At 43.7% G+C, this 20,701-nt stretch overlaps 1 protein-coding gene across 1 annotated transcript; it reads left to right on the top strand.

Moving 5' to 3' along the window:
- The first annotated feature begins 18,212 nt into the window (after nucleotides 1-18,212).
- LOC124264941 lies at nucleotides 18,213-20,294 on the top strand. Its single transcript, XM_046699721.1, has 2 exons — nucleotides 18,213-19,302; nucleotides 19,432-20,294. Exons 1-2 carry the CDS (start codon nucleotides 18,213-18,215, stop codon nucleotides 20,292-20,294), a joined length of 1,953 nt encoding a protein of 650 aa, XP_046555677.1.
- Nucleotides 20,295-20,701: the final 407 nt, after the last annotated feature.

Raw genomic sequence — 20,701 nt, 5'->3', positions numbered from 1 at the left:
GTACCTGGTAAACCAAAACCTGTGATTAGCGGGTATGGAAAGGTGGTTTTGTCTTATAGGAAGAATGGACATGTCATTTAGAAAATTACATTATCTCCGGTTTTATTGAAACTTCGTGTTCTACATGATCATAAGAAGAAAGACTTGTGGGTACAACATATTTGACTCATGTTTTTAATAATTATTGGTAGCTAATAGTAATGATTAAAACACAACTCACTCACTCAATAATTAACTTGATAACACTAGCAAGCATGTCAGTGAACCCATCTGAACCCCACTCCCCCACCCACAACTGAATATTTCATAGGTCGGACCTTTTAATACTTCCTCGTGGTGAACACGGTAATTCAGAAGTTAAATGTGTATTCAAACTCGATGCTGCTTCTATCTGTGTAAACATTATCATGGTAAACGTAACCTTATCCAATTCACGCTCGCAACACAATCACTGGCCTTTTGACACACACTTTCCCCAACCCCAGGGCCTCAATGCTTGTCACGCAACCGCATACGCTTGCATTGAAAGGCACAATACAAAAAGCAGCCGTTATGAAAGTTCAATTACAGCACTATGTGCATTTCACGTATTGCAACGCATCCGTTGAACTGTCTGTATAATGCATCGATTGAAGACTGGCGTTTTGATGGGAAGGCTTTACACAGCCAATTATTCTGCAAGGTTGGTTGTATTGGAAAATACCTTTACATGTCCGTTTCTATTCATGGTTTGAATTTAGTAACTGTGTGTTTTCATTGCGACCAGTCAATACACTGGTTAGCGTTTCCGGCTTTTGACTCTCTAACTAGTACCAGCCCGTACCGTACTACATCCAAATTGCTTAATATTTGTTAATGATAAACCAATAACGATCTACCCTCTACTTACTGACTGAGTTTGGTTTTACGCCGCTTTTAGCAATATTCCAGCAACATCACGGCGGTGGACACCAGAAATGGGCTTCACATATTGTGCCCATGTGGGGATTCGAACCCGGGTCTTCGGCGTGACGAGTCAACGCTTTAACCATTACGCTACCCCACCGCCCCTACTCTCTACTTAAGGTATATCAGGTGGATCTGTGTAGCCGAGACGAATCATACGTAAGAAACGTAACTTGCGTAGAGTGAGTGGGTGAGTTTAGTTTTACGCCGCTTTTACCAATATTCCAGGAAATGGAAATGGGCTGGAATACTACTGCGTGTGGGGCTAAACAACAATAGACATTGTATAATCAAAGAACGCTCAAACACCAGAAACTGGCTTCACACGTTGTACCTACGTTGGAATCGAACCCGGGTTTTCGGCGTGACGAGCGAATGCTTTAACTACTAGATTGCCCCACCGCTCCTTAGTTGCGTAGAGTAGGTGGATGGGCGACCATGTTCAGCTTGTCGGAGAGTCCCTAGTCGTCTGTCTAGGCGAACATTGAAGGACATGTTATAGGTGTTGTGTCATGCTGCAGTGAATGGGTACCCGACAGGTAATGCAAACAGGGAGCTGAGTGCACAATACTATCGTGTAGACCATATGTTAAGATCTCCACATTATAGATTCCTGTGAAGCCTACTTCTTGTGTCCCAGAACAATATATTCAAAAGATATAAATATTCTGCTCCAGAGACTAAGCAAGCGGTATATGTTTTGATACACATCTCATCGTAAATGCCCAGGGAAAGGAAGCACAAACAATGTACAGAATCTGTACTACAAATATTACCAAATTTGTCACTTCCCTGAGAACAATCACCGGAACATTGTGTGGGATGTAAACCACAATCCGTTTTGATTTATCACCATGTAGCAGCTATTTCTCGTAAGTTTCGTTTCCGTCACCATCGAACAATCGCTTGGGCTGAGACTATCGACCCCACCCCGAACACCCTGAACATTATATATCACAAGGTGAATCTTTGGGTGAGTGGTTGAGTATGGTTGGTTTTACGCCGCTTTTACCAATGTTCCAGCAATATCACGGCGGGGGACACCAGAAATGGGCTTCGCACATTGTACCCATGAGTCGAACCTGTCTTCGGCGTGACGAGCGAACGCTTTAACCACTAGGCTAGCCCACCGCCCCTGAATCTTTGGATGAGAGCATGCATATCACCTGAGCTGTTCGGATTGTGTGTTTTGGGTAGAACATGATGATACAATGTTGCTATTTAGTTGGAGCGGAGAATAACTGTGATGATGCTGCTGCTGCTGCTGCTGCTGATGATGATGATGACAGGTTATGCGACAGCTATAAATGGGTACCCATTCACACTGCTGCATGCATGAACCGAGGCACATATTAAGTGACTAGTCTTAGGACAGAACGGACCGCCTCCGTGGTGTAGTGGTCAGAGCGTTCGCCCGGAGAGCGGAAGGTCGCGGGTTCGATCCCCGACTGCGTCATACCCAAAAAACGTTAAATGGGTGCAACAAGGACTGGTCGGCTCGGAGTCAGCATAATGTGTCTGAGAGGGGTATTCATGCTTCGCTGCGGCATGGTATCTCAGTGGGCTAGCACTATAAATCCAGCTTAAGTCTGGGCTAGTACAAGCAGCTGCACATACACATGCATGCACGTCATCATATGAGCGAAATATTTTCAAGCACGACGTAAAACCCAATTTCACCTCACCTCACCTCAACTCACCTCACCTCACCTAGGACAGAACGCCACAACATGCCTTTCAGTGTCATCCCAATACCATCCAAGCCAGCACATTAACAAGTTGGAAATCATCGGTACTACCAACACTCGTGATTCCCAACTATACTATCTCTTGCCCGGCAGTTTATGTCTGGCGCCAGAGGTCGCTGGTCAAAGCAGAGCCCCTGGCAACTGAACCTGACGGTGTGATGGTCACACCGATACAGTGACTCTAAAGACGGCAAGTTATTTTATTACTGTACGAAATCCAATGTCTTAGTCTGTTCACATCTCGTCGGTGATCCGTGAAGATCCGGGTTAGAATTGATCTTCAGCAACCCATGCTTGTCGTAAGATGCGACTAACGGGATCGGGTGGTCAGGCTCGCTGACTTGGTTGACACATGTCATCGTATCCCAATTGCGTGGATCAAAGCTCATGTTGCTGAACACTGGATTGTCTGTTCCAGATTTGATTATTTGCAGACCGCCGCCATTTATTGCTGAGTGCGGCGTAAACTAAACTCACTCACTCACTCTCGCTGGTTACCAAATTACAGTACGGCCAGAATTATCCAGAAAGTGTTTACTGTATATACCTTCCGTGTTGTTTGTTTGTTGTTTTACGCCGCACTCAGCAATATACCAGCAATATGGCGGCGGTCTGCGAATAATCGAGTCTGGACCAGACACTCCAGTGATCAACATCATGAACAATCGGTCATCGATCAATTCAAGTGGTATACATGGAAAGGCATCAACCAAGTCACCAAGCCAGACCATCGATCTCTGAATGGTATCGATCTAAGCATCCACAAACACTGTTGTGGCTATTTCCATGATGTCATTTGACGGTGGGTCGGGCCTCATTGGAAATGGTGAGTGTGGTTGTGTCCCCTGCTTGTAGGTTCGAATCCAAAATTGGCTCTGTGTAAATAGTCTGGAACCAGGGAACATCAGGCGATAATACTTTATGTCCACGTTACGTTCGGGCTGTGCATACTCTCTTCTCCAGGTCATAAATACTCTCTATTCTAGATACATATAGATGGTTATACTCTCTTCCCCAGATATACATGTGGCATATACTCTCTGATCCAGATACACAGATGTCATAAATACTCTCTATTCTAGATACATATAGATGGTTATACTCTCTTCCCCAGATATACATGTGGCATATACCCTCTGATCCAGATACACAGAGGTCATAAATATTCTCTTTTCTAGATGCATAGAGATGGTTATACTCTCTTCCCCAGATATACATGTGGCATATACTCTCTGTTCCAGATACACAGAGGTCATAAATACTCTCTATTCTAGATGCATATAGATGGTTATACTCTCTTCCCCAGATATACATGTGACATATACTCTCTGTTCCAGATACACAGATGTCATAAATACTCTCTATTCTAGATACATATAGATGGTTATACTCTCTTCCCCAAATATACATGTGGCATATACTCTCTATTCCAGATACACAGAGGTCATAAATACTCTCTATTCCAGATACACAGAGGTCATAAAAACTCTCTATTCCAGATGCACAGAGGTCATAAATACTCTCTATTCTAGATACATATAGATGGTTATACAAATATGCATTAAAAAAGCACATCCGTCCAGTTTCAGCTAGATTGGGCTCAGAGCCTCCAGAACCGTCGGTTTTAGATACACACCAGTGAGTGAGTGAGTGAGCTTACTTTTACGCCGCTTTTAGTGCTATTACAAGGCGGGGGACACCAGAAGCTTGGACTTCACACATTGCGCCGATGTGGGGAATCAAATCCGAATGTTCGGCGTGACGAGCGAACACTTTAATTACTAAGCTACCCCACCGCCCTTTCAGCACTAGAACCATTCTCCATACATACGGACTTTTGTCATATGTCGCATTCCCCTTCCATTAAGGTAATAACATATTGAACCATAGAACAATACATCTCAGCTTGAGACATCCTCCGTGCATATTTCATTACCGGAACAAATTACAAGTATTATCAGAATGTGAATACGTCCACTTTCTTTCAATAAGAAGCAGCAATCAATAACAGTGTCTCCTGTGTATGTTTGTTGTGAAGATAACAGAAATATTTATCAATGTTCTTCAAAACCCGAGGGCGGAGTCTAAATTACCGGGCAAAAGAAAGTATACATCCACGTTTGACGGTTGCTGAAAATGGTACATACAAGAAACGGTTATTTTGTGGTGATGTATTTGATGTGAGTTTCGTTGTTGTTTTGTGAATTTGGCATTATGCTTGTATCGTGACGACTGTTTAACAGTCTTATAACGTTTTGAAAAAACCCGTGAAGATTCGGGTTAGAATTGGTCTTCAGCAACCCATGTTTGTCGTTTAGAGTCAACTAACGGGATCGGGTGGTCAGGCTCGCTAACTTGGTTGATACATGTCATCGTATCCCATTTGCGTAGATCGATGCTCATGTTGTTGATCACTGGTTCAGATTCGATTAATTACAGACCGGCGTCATATAGCCGCATATGTGAGTGCGGCGTTAAATAAAACACAAATAAACAGAGTAAACAGAACACACACCACCACCCCACCGCCACCCCCTCCCCAAACAGTACGTTTTAGAACACTCTGTGACCAAATCCTATCATATATACTTTCTTTTGCCAAGGTTTAATACATTGCATCAGTAAAGGTGAGATGATGGTCGTTCTTTGTTTTAATGTATGGATGTTCTGTTATATGATTCATTAGAATCCACAGAAAACCTTTTACACTGTTATGTACCTCTACGGTACTAGCTTTCAATGAGTGAACTCTGGTGAATGCCGCTGTGAACAGTATTTCAGAATTTAAATACGTGTCAGTTAAATTTAGGATTATAGTTCAAAGCGATGCAAGTCGTAGACGTTTACAGTGCCGACGAAACTCTTGGAAATCTTATGGTGATAACAAATTTTGAACATCACCATCCTCCTCCTCCTCCTCCTCCTCCTCATCATCATCATCATCATCATCATCACCCTCGGAAATGGTTTGGCGATGACAAATCTAGAACCTTCATCATCATAATTACCACCACCACCACCACCACCACCACCACCACCATCATCATCATCATCATCATCATCATCATCATTATCATTATCATCATCGTCATCGTCGTGGTCATCGTTGCCGTCGTCATCATCGTCGTCATCAATGTCATCATCACACCACCACTACCAACACCACCACTACCACCATCATCGTCGTTCATGTCGCTGCTGTTTTTTACCTGCACTGTCTACCTCTCGTTATAGTAGCACATCTTTGTGTATGGTACATATGTCTATGGACACTTGGCTCTGTGTCCTTTACACTTAAACTCACCAACATCTAAAACACGTACATTCTTCATGTTCAGAACCGTATACACGCAGGTGCAATTACGTACCCGGAAGCCTTAACAAGATGCGCCAGGTAAGGCTATATCTTTGGCAAAAACACATATTTCAGCAACTGTCATCACGCGAACATGGAGAGGTCAGGGGTCAGAGAATTACCCTTCCAAATATGACGTTTCGGTGATCATATCACTCGAGGTTGACAAATGACCTCGTTATAAGGTTGACATTAATCGACGACTGTGTCAGATATAAGTACTGAGGTCAACAGTCGAGTCAAGCGTCAGCTGAAGCCTTCAGCGTGTTTTTGGTATAAACTAGCCTTGTATTGAGCGATTATCGTCTTTCTAATAGCCATAGAAGATATGTATAGTAAGTACGAGCCAGCCATGAACACCAAAGCAGGTCAACCGTTGCCCATTATTGCACATCTTGTATGTCCTAGATCAATGGAACGCGCTAATGCTTCATGTTTTTGTTGCGCTGTGCATTCATTGCCACTTGCGTTGCACTTACTGCATGACTATGTAGTAGATTGAATTTGTCAACATCTGTTACAGCCATTTAAAAAGAGAGTTATATTTGAATAACTCGGGTTATGAACTTGAAATGTCATCGCCAGAGTGATGGTATTCTGCATCTGTGTACATCATTTAAAATGAGTGTTATATTGGACTGGCTCTGGTTGAGGAGGTTCAACACAATACACATGAAGCGCCAATGCGAGGGAATGACAGTTTGCCACATCTGTTTATATCTTTTCAAAATAGCGACATATTCGAGTTGAGGTTGAATGCAAATGCATGAAAAGTCGATGCGAAAAAATGACAATCAGCTGACATCTGTATTAATCTTTCATAACGAGCGAAATGTTGCACTAACCTGGATGAAACGTTAAGGAGGCTGTACTCAATATATCTGACGTCCACGCGAGAGAATAACAATTTAAACATTAAAAATGAACGCCATGTGGACATATGAGATATAGAATATAATATATAAGTGTTTTATAGATTTCTTAAACAGTTTGCCTGACTGTAGATTATATGATAATTTCCATGAAGAGCTTGGATTACTGATGATATAATGCTAAAGGAACAGCGTATGGAGGTTCATTTCTATACTCCCTGTTTGAAACACAGGCGTATATTCATTGTATATTGTTTTCTATTCTCGCTTCAGTTGTCATGACTGGGAATACTGTTGCTCCGGAGTTTGCTGTGACTATCCTGCCTTGATTCACAAACTGTGGTACTTCTGGTGAGTATTGGACATTATCAGACAATGTGAGCTTGGGGTGAAGGACTGCAAGTGTAGGCACAATACAAATTTGCGAGAGATGGAAAGAAGGGTGGAGTGAGAAGTGGAGAGAGAAAAAGAGAAAGAGAGAAGGAGTGAGACAAAAGAGATAAATAGAGAGAGAGAGAGAGAGAGAGAGAGATGGCGATAGAGTGAGAGATAGAGAACGAAAGACGCAGGAAGAGACAGAGTGAGAGAGAAGGCGATCTATGAGAGAGAGAAAGAGAACACGAGAGAGATATTGAGAGAGAGAGAACGAAAGAGACAGGGAGAGAGAACGAGAGAGAGGGCGATGGAGAGGGAGAGAGAGAAAGAGAAAGAGAGGGCGATAGACACGGAGAGATAGAGAATGAAAGAGACAGGAAGAGAGAGAGTGTGGGAGAGAGAAGGCGATGGAGGAGAGAGAAAGAGAACACGAGAGCGAGAACACGAGAGAGAGAGTGAGAGAGAACGAAAGAGACAGGGAAGGAGAGAGAGAACGAGAGAGGGCGATGGAGAGAGAGAGAGAGAGAGAGAGAGAGAGAGAGAGAGAGAGAGAGAGAGAGAGAGAGAGAGAGAGAGAGAGAGAGAGAGAGAGAGAGAGAGAGAGAGAGAGAGAGAGAGAGAGAGAGAGAGAGACAGAAGAGAAAGAGAGAGAGAGAGAAAGTTTTGATCATCTTAAGTTGTGTTGCAGATTTCACCTGAAGCGTCCCTCACAAGACTAACACTGACAGCACCGGTGATTGACAGGACGTTGGTGTAGGTGAGTCATGACATACATGGATGATCGCCAGTACGATATACAAGCGGCTCTGTGCTAACAACTCAGCAGGTGCGTCTGCGTGCTTTGTTTTCATTCAATGATTCAGATAGGAAAGATTCAAATGCAATAAGACGTTACATTCACAAGCAGATGAAAAGCATGTAGGTCACTGGGTGTAGACGACCTCCATCAAAGCATTGCCACAAAACAGGTTTGGATGACATACGTTGCTATGGATGTAGATGATCATCAGCAACAAAGTGAGTGAGTGCTTGTTGAGTGAGCGAGTGAGTGAGTGAGCGAGTGAGTGAAGAGGTTTAACTCTGCTTTGAATAGTATTTCAAGGGACCAAGAGAAAGTATACATCCACGGTTTATGGCTAAAAATGAAACAAACGTTAATGTTTTATTCGATAGTGCATTTAATATATGTATCGCTGGTGGGTCCCCATGATAACTTCGGAGACAGTTTTCAGTGCTGACTTTTGCCGACGTTAAAGAAAGTTTATACTTTGTTTTGATCTGGAAGTTTCACAGCTCGGATGCTGGAGGAAATTAGGCCAGAAAGGATGCAGATCTGACCAGTGTTTTTCTGTCATTGTCTTTTGTGCAAATAAAGTGCGATGTACCTTGGACTGGTGCGCTACAAAACATCAGCAACAAGGATCACCACAGATCAGCAGCAAAAACGATCAAGGTGATCACTTCTGTACAAAGTGTCCCCACATGCCTCTATGATATGAATATGCAGACCTGATATGAATATGCAGACCTGAACAGGAAGCCCTGACAACACATTCCATACATTAGCACATTGACCTGAGAGCACCGACCTCACAGTTCAGCAACGTATGTGACGGTACATACTTGACAGTACAAATATGAGCCGCTTCCAGCAAACTCACTGTTGGAGACACCAGAAATGGGTTTCATACATTGTACCCATGTGGGCAGTCGAACCCGGATCTTCGGCGTGATGGGTCAACGCTTTAATCATTGTGCTACCATTCAAATATAGAGATCAAATAGCTTCCTTTGGGAGGGAGATATGTTTTACCGAGATATTATGTATGCAATGGACGACTACAGAACGTATAGTGTTGTGAGGGAGTTCGTATGAAGTGAATCTCTGGACACTGGTACTTCCAGCTCAACCGGTTTGCCCTCTTTTATCTCGAATCTGTAGTTAAAGCTTGGAAACCTCACCACAAGATACATGTTCTTTGAAAAAGACATACGGGAATATTTCATGAGGTTTGGTTTGGCTTGGATGTTGTTTAACGCCGCACTACTGACCCGTTTTGTGAATCGAACCTTGGTCTCCAGCGTGACGAGCTGGGCAATGTTTCATCTATATGGCGGCGGTCTGTAAATACTCGAGTCTGGACCAGACAACCAAGTGATCAGCATCATGAGTATCGATCTACAAAATAGGGATCCGATGGCATGTCAACCACGCTAGCGAGCCTGACCATCCGTGAGTCGCCTCTTTCGACAAGCATGGGTTTCTGAAGATCAATTCTAACCCGGATCTTCACGGGGTTTCTTACTTGAGGAATATGGAACCATGATGTGGTGGGATATCATCATTTCTAAACTACCAGGTGAAGGGGAAGAATTCCGTGTCAAGTGACACATCCTTATATGGCGTTGTGTATTGAACTAGTGCCTACTAATCCTCAATCCGTAAGACAATTGCTGTGTATAAACAGAAATCCTGACCTAAATTGTGAAATAAAGAGTAAGTGAGATCTGACACCATGTGCCCATGTGAGGAATCGAACCCGGGTCTTCGGTGTAACGATCGAACGCTTTATCCACTTGGGAACCCACCGCCCCTGAATTATGGAATGAGTGAGTGAAATCTATTTCACACTATGGCTATAGTAATACAAACTTTCCACTATTTATGTGACTTATATGAAATATATTGACAGTGTCAGTTAGGCAGTGTATATAATACACTGTTTATGAAACCATAAATAATATCATATTATTCTTTATGCATAAATTATTATGAACACCTTATGCTTCCCTGTCAATTTAAACAAATCGTAAATTCTGATCTGAACAGAAACCGGACAGCGAATCATATATTTAACGGTGTGTGTGCCGGGCACGTGGGCGAGGCTGAGGTCAGTCTGGTAGACTAATGCTTAGTCTCTGAATATATATAATTTTGATTGTAACAAACAAGCCCATTTAAATTGAAAAGGAGCCCCAGGGAGACCAGAGATTCAGAACCTGAGGAAATCTAAACTTGCTTTATTTATGGCTTTAGCACTGCAGAGAGGGCTTGGCAGTAGGGAAAATAATGTGGTTCAGGGACTGTGAGACAGACTATCAGTCTGGCAATGTAGCCGGTAATAGATACCGGTCAGTCAGCTGATATGCAAATAATAAGCCGGACATTGTCCTTATCTGTATGGGTATCACTTCCTCTATGACGTCTATACCATGGCCATGTTTATAACCCATGTGTGGCCTTTTGTATTGCCATAGAATCTGATACATCAACAAGGACATATTTAATAATACGCATTTACTGTCAATATTCTTGGTTTTGTTTTCTGGTCATAAGGTTTGGAGGGGGTAATGACCGAGTAACTCTCCATTCCTTAAAAAACAATGGAGCCGAGGTCCCAGAGGGGGCACATTATTTTTAAGGAATAGAGAGTTACGAGGATATTACCATACTTAAATTACATTAAAAGTATTAGGAATATTTCTGTTATCAAAATTAAACGTCAAAATGACAAAATGAAGGCTTTAATTTGAAACTGGTACACATCTCTCCATTCTTGAAAAGTAATGGAGCGAGCAGACAATCGAATGACGTCACAAATGTAATTTAATTTGGAGTAATGACTTGCATATATTACTGTTACTTGGAGGTAGTCATCAAGGGCTGATTCCTAGCGCTGGCATACCACAAACTAACTTCACACTTCCGCGTTTTGTCCTGCTCCAAGGCTGGGCTGAATGCTTAGCCTATGGATGTATGGTAATTCTATTCTTTAAGGAGGCAAGTCTACATAAGCGAAGACGCTAGTCTTTAAGAGGGATTTAGTTATATTTCCTAGAAACCATATTTTAAACTATTAAGTATTGCCTTAGAGACTTGTGCAAGTCTATACTGTGCTATTTGTGGGTGCTCACAACAGAGCAATGGGTGATCCATCCATCCAACAATCCATCTTGCTCTTGAAAAGTCAACTGTCTTGCTTTCGAATATAACTATCTATTTTGTTTGGCACTATAGTAACGTTTGCTCCATAGTATCGGTATGGAACTACCTATGGTTTAGACACATAGCCATGGGACTTGCAGTGGACGGGCATGTACCATGAAGTGCACTGGCGACATGTGCCTTGCTGTGAAACATTGTCATGTTGTATCTTGCAGTAAAACATGGGCATGTACCTAGCTGTGAAACACGGACATGTACCTTGCTGTAAAACACGGGCATGTACCTTACTGTGAAACACGGACATGTATCTTGCTGTAAAACATGGGCATGTGCCTTGCTGTAAAACACGGACATGTACCTTGCTGTAAAAGACGGACATGTACCTTGCTGTAAAACACGGACATGTATCTTGCTGTAAAACATGGGCATGTGCCTTGCTGTAAAACACAGACATGTATCTTGCTGTAAAAGACGGACATGTACCTTGCTGTAAAAGACGGACATGTACCTTGCTGTAAAACACGGACATGTATCTTGCTGTAAAACATGGGCATGTGCCTTGCTGTAAAACACAGACATGTATCTTGCTGTAAAAGACGGACATGTATCTTGCTGTAAAACACGGACATGTATCTTGCTGTAAAACATGGGCATGTGCCTTGCTGTAAAACACAGACATGTATCTTGCTGTAAAAGACGGATATGTATCTTGCTGTAAAACACGGACATGTGTCTTGCTGTAAAACATGGGCATGTATCTTGCTGTAAAACATGGGCATGTGCCTTGCTGTAAAACACAGACATGTACCTTGCTGTAAAACACGGACATGTACCTTACTGTGAAACACGGACATGTACCTTGCCGTGAAACATGGGCATTTACCTTCCTGTGAAACATGGACATGTACCTTGCTGTGAAACATGGGCATGTACCTTGTTGTAAAACATGGGCATGTACCTTGCTGTAAAACACGGGCATGTACCTTGCTGTAAAACATGGACATGTACCTTGCTGTGAAACACGGACATGTTCTTTGTTGTGAAACATGGACATGTATATTGCTGTGAAACATGGACCTGTACCTTGCTGTGGAACAAGGACATGTACCTTGTTGTGAAACACGGACATGAACCTTGCTGTGAAACACGGACATGTATCTTGTTGTGAAACATGGACATGTACCTTGCTGTGAAACACGGACATGTACATTGTTGTGAAACACGGACATGTACCTTGGTGTGAAACATCTACCTTTCTGTGAAACATGGGCATGTACCTTGTTGTGGAACATAGGCATGTATCTTGCTGTGAAACATAGGCATGTACCTTGTTGTGAGGCATGGATATGTACCTTGGTGTAAAACACGGACATGTACCTTGCTGTGAAACACGGACATGTACTTTGTTGTGAAACATGGACATGTATCTTGCTGTGAAACACGGACATGTACCTTGTTGTGAAACATGGACATGTATATTGCTGTGAAACACGGACATGTACCTTGCTGTGAAAAGCGGACATGTACCTTGCTGTGAAACATGGACATGTACCTTGCTGTGAAACAAGGACATGTACCTTGCTGTGAAACACGGACATGTACCTTACTGTGAAACATGGACATGTACCTTGTTGTGAAACACGGACATGAACCTTGCTGTGAAACACGGACATGTACCTTGCTGTGAAACACGGACATGTACATTGTTGTAAAACACGGACATGTACCTTGGTGTGAAACATCTACCTTTCTGTGAAACATGGGCATGTACCTTGTTGTGGAACATAGGCATGTATCTTGCTGTGAAACATAGGCATGTACCTTGTTGTGAGGCATGGATATGTACCTTGCTGTAAAACACGGACATGTACCTTGCCGTGAAACATGGGCATTTACCTTCCTGTGAAACATGGACATGTACCTTGCTGTGAAACATGGGCATGTACCTTGTTGTAAAACATGGGCATGTACCTTGCTGTAAAACACGGGCATGTACCTTGCTGTAAAACATGGACATGTACCTTGCTGTGAAACACGGACATGTTCTTTGTTGTGAAACATGGACATGTATATTGCTGTGAAACATGGACCTGTACCTTGCTGTGGAACAAGGACATGTACCTTGTTGTGAAACACGGACAAGTACCTTGCTGTGAAACAAGGACATGTACCTTGTTGTGAAACACGGACATGAACCTTGCTGTGAAACACGGACATGTATCTTGTTGTGAAACATGGGCATGTACCTTGCTGTGAAACACGGACATGTACATTGTTGTGAAACACGGACATGTACCTTGGTGTGAAACATCTACCTTTCTGTGAAACATGGGCATGTACCTTGTTGTGGAACATAGGCATGTATCTTGCTGTGAAACATAGGCATGTACCTTGTTGTGAGGCATGGATATGTACCTTGGTGTAAAACACGGACATGTACCTTGCTGTGAAACACGGACATGTACTTTGTTGTGAAACATGGACATGTATCTTGCTGTGAAACACGGACATGTACCTTGTTGTGAAACATGGACATGTATATTGCTGTGAAACATGGACATGTACCTTGCTGTGAAAAGAGGACATGTACATTGCTGTGAAACATGGACATGTACCTTGCTGTGAAACAAGGACATGTACCTTGCTGTGAAACACGGACATGTACCTTACTGTGAAACATGGACATGTACCTTGTTGTGAAACACGGACATGAACCTTGCTGTGAAACACGGACATGTATCTTGTTGTGAAACACGGGCATGTAAATTTCTGCGAAACATGGGCATGTACATTGCTGTAAAACATGGGCATGTACCTTGTTGTGGAACATGGGCATGTATCTTGCTGTAAAACACGGACATGTACCTTGCTGTGAAACACGGACATGTACCTTGCTGTGAAACACGGACATGTACATTGTTGTAAAACACGGACATGTACCTTGGTGTGAAACATCTACCTTTCTGTGAAACATGGGCATGTACCTTGTTGTGGAACATAGGCATGTATCTTGCTGTGAAACATAGGCATGTACCTTGTTGTGAGGCATGGATATGTACCTTGGTGTAAAACACGGACATGTACCTTGCTGTGAAACACGGACATGTACCTTGTTGTGAAACATGGACATGTACCTTGTTGTGAAACATGGACATGTACCTTGCTGTGAAACATGGACATGTACTTTGTTGTGAAACACGGACATGTACCTTGCTGTGAAACGCGGACATGTACCTTGCTGTGAAACGCGGACATGTACCTAGCTGTGAAACAAGGACATGTACTCTTTTGTGAAACATGGACATGTACCTTGCTGTGAAACACGGACATGTACCTTAATGTGAAACATGGGCATGTATCTTGCTGTAAAACACGGACATGTATCTTGTTGTGCAACATGGGCATGTACATTGCTGTGAAACATGGGCATGTACCTTGCTGTGAAACATGGGCATGTACCTTGCTGTGAAACATGGACATGTACCTCGTTGTGAAACACGGACATGTACCTTGCTGTGAAACACGGACATGTACCTTCCTGTGAAACATGTACCTGTCTGTGAAACATGGACATACACCTTTCTGTGAAACACGGACATGTACCTTACTGTGAAATATGGGCATGTACCTAGCTGTGAAACACGGACATGTACCTTGCTGTGAAACACGGGCGTGTACCTTGCTGTGAAACACGGACATGTACCTTACTGTGAAACATGGATATGTACCTTGCTGTGAAACACGGACATGTACCATGCTGTGAAACATGGACATGTACCTTGCTGTGATACATGGACATGTACCTTGGTGTGAAACATGGGCATGTACCTTGCTGTGAAAAGCGGACATGTACCTTGCGTGTGAAACATAGGCATGTATCTTGAAGTGAAATATGGGCATGTATCTTGCTGTGAAATATGGGCATGTACCTAGCTGTGAAACACGGACATGTGCCTTGCTGTGAAACACGGACATGTACCTTACTGTGAAACACGGACATGTACCTTGCTGTGAAACACGGACATGTACCTTGCTGTGAAACACGGACATGTACCTTGGTGTGATACATGGACATGTACCTAGGTGTGAAACATGGGCATGTACCTTGCTGTGAAAAGCGGACATGTACCTTGGTGTGAAACATAGGCATGTATCTTGAAGTGAAATATGGGCATGTACCTTGCTCTGGAGCACGACAATGGTTTTGCTTTGTGTATCTAGTGCATTTTGAACATGGTTTTGTACCTTGCTGTGCAGGGAGGACGTTTGCGGTCAGTTGATAACATAAATATGCAATCACGTTCGATGATTCTTCCAATCACGTTCGATGATTCTTCCAATCACGTTCGATGATTCTTCCAATCACGTTAGATGAGACAGGGACCCAGAGCCTTAGGTATTCACTACACCAAAATCTACACAAGGATGGGGATGGGGTAGCCTAGTAGTTAAAATTTCGCTCGAGAGGACGAACACCCGGGTTCGAACCCCACATGGGAATACTGTGTGAAGCCCATTTCTGGTATCCCCCGCCATGATATAGCTGGAATAATGCTTCAAGCGGCTCATCCGCTCCACTCAAGGGCGGTACCAGTAAGTCTTTAAAGATGTAAACTAATTTGGACCCTTGTAAGAACAGCGAAACTATTCGGCGTCAGCCTTGAGGCCGAGGATGTACCCTCTGGACCACCTATCTTGTTCTGTGTAACGCCAGGTAATACAAAGTACATTAAACAGAGCCCGAGAAACAAGCAGAACATGTGTGTGAATGAAGCAGCAGCAAGCACGTGTTTTTGAAAGGGGTCGGGCGGTGCGACAACACCCACATACGTGACAGGGCAAGGATACGTCCATTATCGGATATGACGAGTCATAGACCCTAATGGATGACCCGCAAACTGTTTAGTGTTACAAATACCTTTCTAATCTAAGTGCATATGGTCCGCATTCTTCACATTTGATAATATAATCATTAGTGATCGATACGTGCTCCAACGAGACCACCTTTACAAACAAGTTTGCTCATCTTCCGTTTATGAGAAAATCAAACGTGACTCATCTTGGAACACATCAGGGTCAGACGAAGTTTCGCTTTCGCAATAACAAAAATGTATGTACAAACCAGCCAAGATATGTCATACATATTAACATGTCACAGTGCAGGGCAGATGTACTTTTTCTTTACCTTTTGTCCATAATTATACATAAGCCTTACTTTCTCAGTGTAATCTTATGGGAGGAACTTTCAAGTGAGAACTGGTGAGAAGGGTTACATTTAAATCGTGGGACTAAGGCTTCATAGTTGAACTGACTGAATAAGCTGTTTTGGATTGGTTATACGTTACAACATCGTTTGCAACATCATCGACGTGAATCAAACCTGCAACTTCACATGTGTATATTTTTTTGTAACCCATTGTTGTGAGTGAGTTTAGTTGTACGCCGCACTCAGCAATATTACAGCTATATGACGGCGGTCTGTAAATAATCGAGCCTGGACCAGACAATCCAGTGATCAACAACACGAGCATCGATCTACGCAATTTGGATACGATGACATGTGTCAACGAAGTCAGCGAGCTTTACCACCCGATCCCTTTAGTCGCCTCTTACGACAAGCATGGGCTACTGAGGATCAATTCTAACCCGGAGATTCACGGGTAGGCAATCGCATGGATGGATAAGTGAAACTCAATGAAGACACCCGGGTCTTATTCTCGCAACGTTCGTAGCCCTAAGATTTCGTAACTTTGATCGTAGCCAATGTGTTAAGAATGGGATTAAGAAGTTCGTAATCCGGATCTTCACGGGTACCCATTGTTGGAACATTGAACCATCGTGTCAGGCTAAGAAAAGGTATTCAGTCTGATATGTAATGGCTTCATTTGCCTGAGGGGCGGTAGGGTAGCCTAGTGGTTAAAGCGTTCGCTCGTCACGCCGAAGACCCGGGTTCGAATCCCCACATGGGTAAAATGTGTGAAGCCCATTTCTGGTGTCTCCCGTCGAGATATTGCTGGAATATTGCTGAAAAGCGGCATAAAACAAAACTCACTCACTCTTTTATCTGCATGCTGCAATTGGTCTTTCTCTCGCCCGCAGCCATCTAATTCGATAAACCATGAAGATTGTATCGCTTCGCTTTCAGTGAGTGAGTATGGTTTTACGTCCCTTTATCAACATTCCAGCAATATCAATATCACCGGGAATAGAGTTTACACATTGTACCCATGTGAGGTATCGAACCTGGTCTTCAGCGTGACGAGCAAACGCTTTAACCACGAAGCCACTGACGCTTCCTTACTTTAAGGTGTTCCGGCGTTTTCCAATCTAGTGTTCATGGGCAGTTCCACGGATGTAGTGGAAAATCCTGACCCGTTTTGTGAATCGAACCTTGGTCTCCAGCGTGACGAGCTGGGCAATGTTCCGTCTATATAACGGCGATGTGTAAATAACCGAGTCTGGATCAAACAATCCAGTGATTTACACCATGGACATCAATATATACAGTTGGGACACAACATGACATGCAGCAACATCATCAGCGAGCCTGACCACCTCATCCCTCTTACGACAAGTATGGGGTACTGAAGGTCAATTCTAGCCTGGATTACCGGTCGGCAAAGCTACTTGACATCTCAGCTTTAATGATAACTCTCGCTAAATATGTCATAGATACACGATGATACACTCAGTGACATCTATCCAGACAGGCCAGATGTGTCGACACATATTACGTGAGAGCTAGATGCAGCTGGCTAGAGATGTCAGAGCTGCAGGATGTCACGTTCAGTAACAAATGGTTCGATAGGTTTGTTTTGTTGTTTGCTTGTTTGTTTTTGGTGTGTTTTTTTCAGTGTACAGTTTATTTGTTTATCTCTCTTATCAACAGCAGGTTTAACCCACTACATCTGAAACAATCCAGGCATAATGTCTGTCAGATGTACGCTCTAGATAGGGCAGAGCTACATGACATGACAACCAGTGACGACGCTCTAGATAGGGCCGAGCTACATGACATCACAACCAGTGACGACACTCTAGATAGGGCCGAGCTACATGACATCACAACCAGTGACGACGCTCCAGATAGGGCAGAGCTATATGACATGACAACCAGTGACGACGATCTAGATAGGGCAGAGCTACATGACATCACAACCAGTGACAATAATCAAGATAGGGCAGAGCTACATGACATCACAAGCAGTGACGACTCTCTAGATAGGGCAGAGCTACATGACATCACAACCAGTGACGACCCTCTAGGTAGGACAGAGCTACATGACATCACAACCAGCGACGACGCTCTAGATAGGGCAGAACTACATGACATCACAACCAGTGACGACGCTCTAGATAGGGCAGAACTACATGACATCACAACTAGTGGCGACGCTCTAGATAGGGCAGAGCTACATGACATCACAACCAGTGACGACGCTTCAGATAGGGCAGAGCTATATGACATCACAACCAGTGACGACGCTCTAGATAAGGCAAAGCTACATGACATCACAACCAGTGACAATAATCAAGATAGGGCAAAGCTACATGACATCACAACCAGTGACGACGCTCTAGATAGGGCAGAGCTACATGACATCACAACCAGTGACAATAATCAAGATAGGGCAGAGCTACATGACATCACAACCAGTGACGACGCTCTAGATAGGGCAGAGCTACATGACATCACAACCAGTGACGACACTCTAGATAGGGCAGAGCTACATGACATCACAACCAGTGACAATAATCAAGATAGGGCAGAGCTACATGACATCACAACCAGTGACGACCCTCTAGATAGGACAGAGCTACATGACATCACAACCAGTGACGACGCTCTAGGTAGGACAGAGCTACATGACATGACAACCAGTGACGACACTCTAGATAGGGCAGAGCTACATGACATCAAAACCAGTGACGACGCTCTAGATAGGGCAGAACTACATGACATGACAACTCGTGGCGACGCTCTAGATAGGGCAGAACTACATGACATCACAACCAGTGACGACGCTTCAGATAGGACAGAGCTACATGACATCACAACCAGTGACGACCCTAGATATCAAGGACATCACAACCAGTGACGACCCCTAAAGCTACATGACATCACAAGCAGTGTCAATAATCAAAATAGGGCAGAGCTACATGACATCACAACCAGTGACGACACTCTAGATAGGGCAGAGCTACATGACATCACAACCAGTGACAATAATCAAGATAGGGCAGAGCTACATGACATCACAACCAGTGACGACACTCTAGATAGGGCAGAGCTACATGACATCACAACCAGTGACGACGCTCTAGATAGGGCAGAGCTACATGACATCACAACCAGTGACAATAATCAAGATAGGGCAGAGCTACATGACATCACAACCAGTGACGACGCTCTAGATAGGGCAGAGCTACATGACATCACAACCAGTGACGACACTCTAGATAGGGCAGAGCTACATGACATCACAACCAGTGTTGACGCTCTAGATAGGGCAGAACTACATGACATGACACCCAGTGACGACACTCTAGATAGGGCAGAGCTACATGACATGACAACCAGTGACGACGCTCCAGATAGGGCAGAGCTATATGACATCACAACCAGTGACGACGCTCTAGATAGGGCAAAGCTACATGACATGACAACCAGTGACAATAATCAAGATAGGGCAGAGCTACATGACATCACAATCAGTGACGACCCTCTAGATAGGGCAGAGCTACATGACATCAAAACCAGTGACGACGATCTAGATAGGGCAGAGCTACATGACATCACAACCAGTGACGACCCTCTAGATAGGGTAGGGCTACATGAGATGACAACCAGTGTCGACACTCTAGATGGGGCAGAGCTACATGACATGACAACCAGTGACGACACTCTAGAAAGGGCAGAACTACATGCCATCACAACCAATGACGACGCTCCAGATACGGCAGAGCTACATGACATCACAACCAGTGACGACGCTCTAGATAGGGCAGAGCTACATGACATCACAACCAATGACGACGCTAGATACACATGACATCACAACCAATGACGACGCTCTAGATAGGGCAGAGCTACATGACATCACAACCAGTGTCGACGCTCTAGATAGGGCAGAGTTACATGACATGACAACCAGTGTCGACGCTCTAGATGGGGCAGAGCTACATGACATGACAACCAGTGACGACGCTCTAGATAGGGCAGAACTACATGCCATCACAACCAATGACGACGCTCCAGATAGGGCAGAGCTACATGACATGACACAACCAGTGACAGTCGTTTGGATATGTCAGAGCTTCATGACATCACAGCCAGTGACAGCCGTTTGGATGTGTCAAAGGTACATGACATCACAACAAGTGACAGTCGTTTGGATGTATCAGAGCTACATGACATCACAAACAGTGACAGTCGTTTTGATATATAAAAGCTTCATGA

Source organism: Haliotis rubra, unplaced genomic scaffold (genome assembly GCF_003918875.1).
Source record: "Haliotis rubra isolate DU_JTF1 unplaced genomic scaffold, ASM391887v1 Scf950, whole genome shotgun sequence".
NCBI classification, from domain to species: Eukaryota; Metazoa; Mollusca; class Gastropoda; order Lepetellida; family Haliotidae; genus Haliotis; species Haliotis rubra.
Note: the sequence above shows the minus strand (reverse complement) of the source record. Positions and strands in the feature narration are given on the sequence as shown.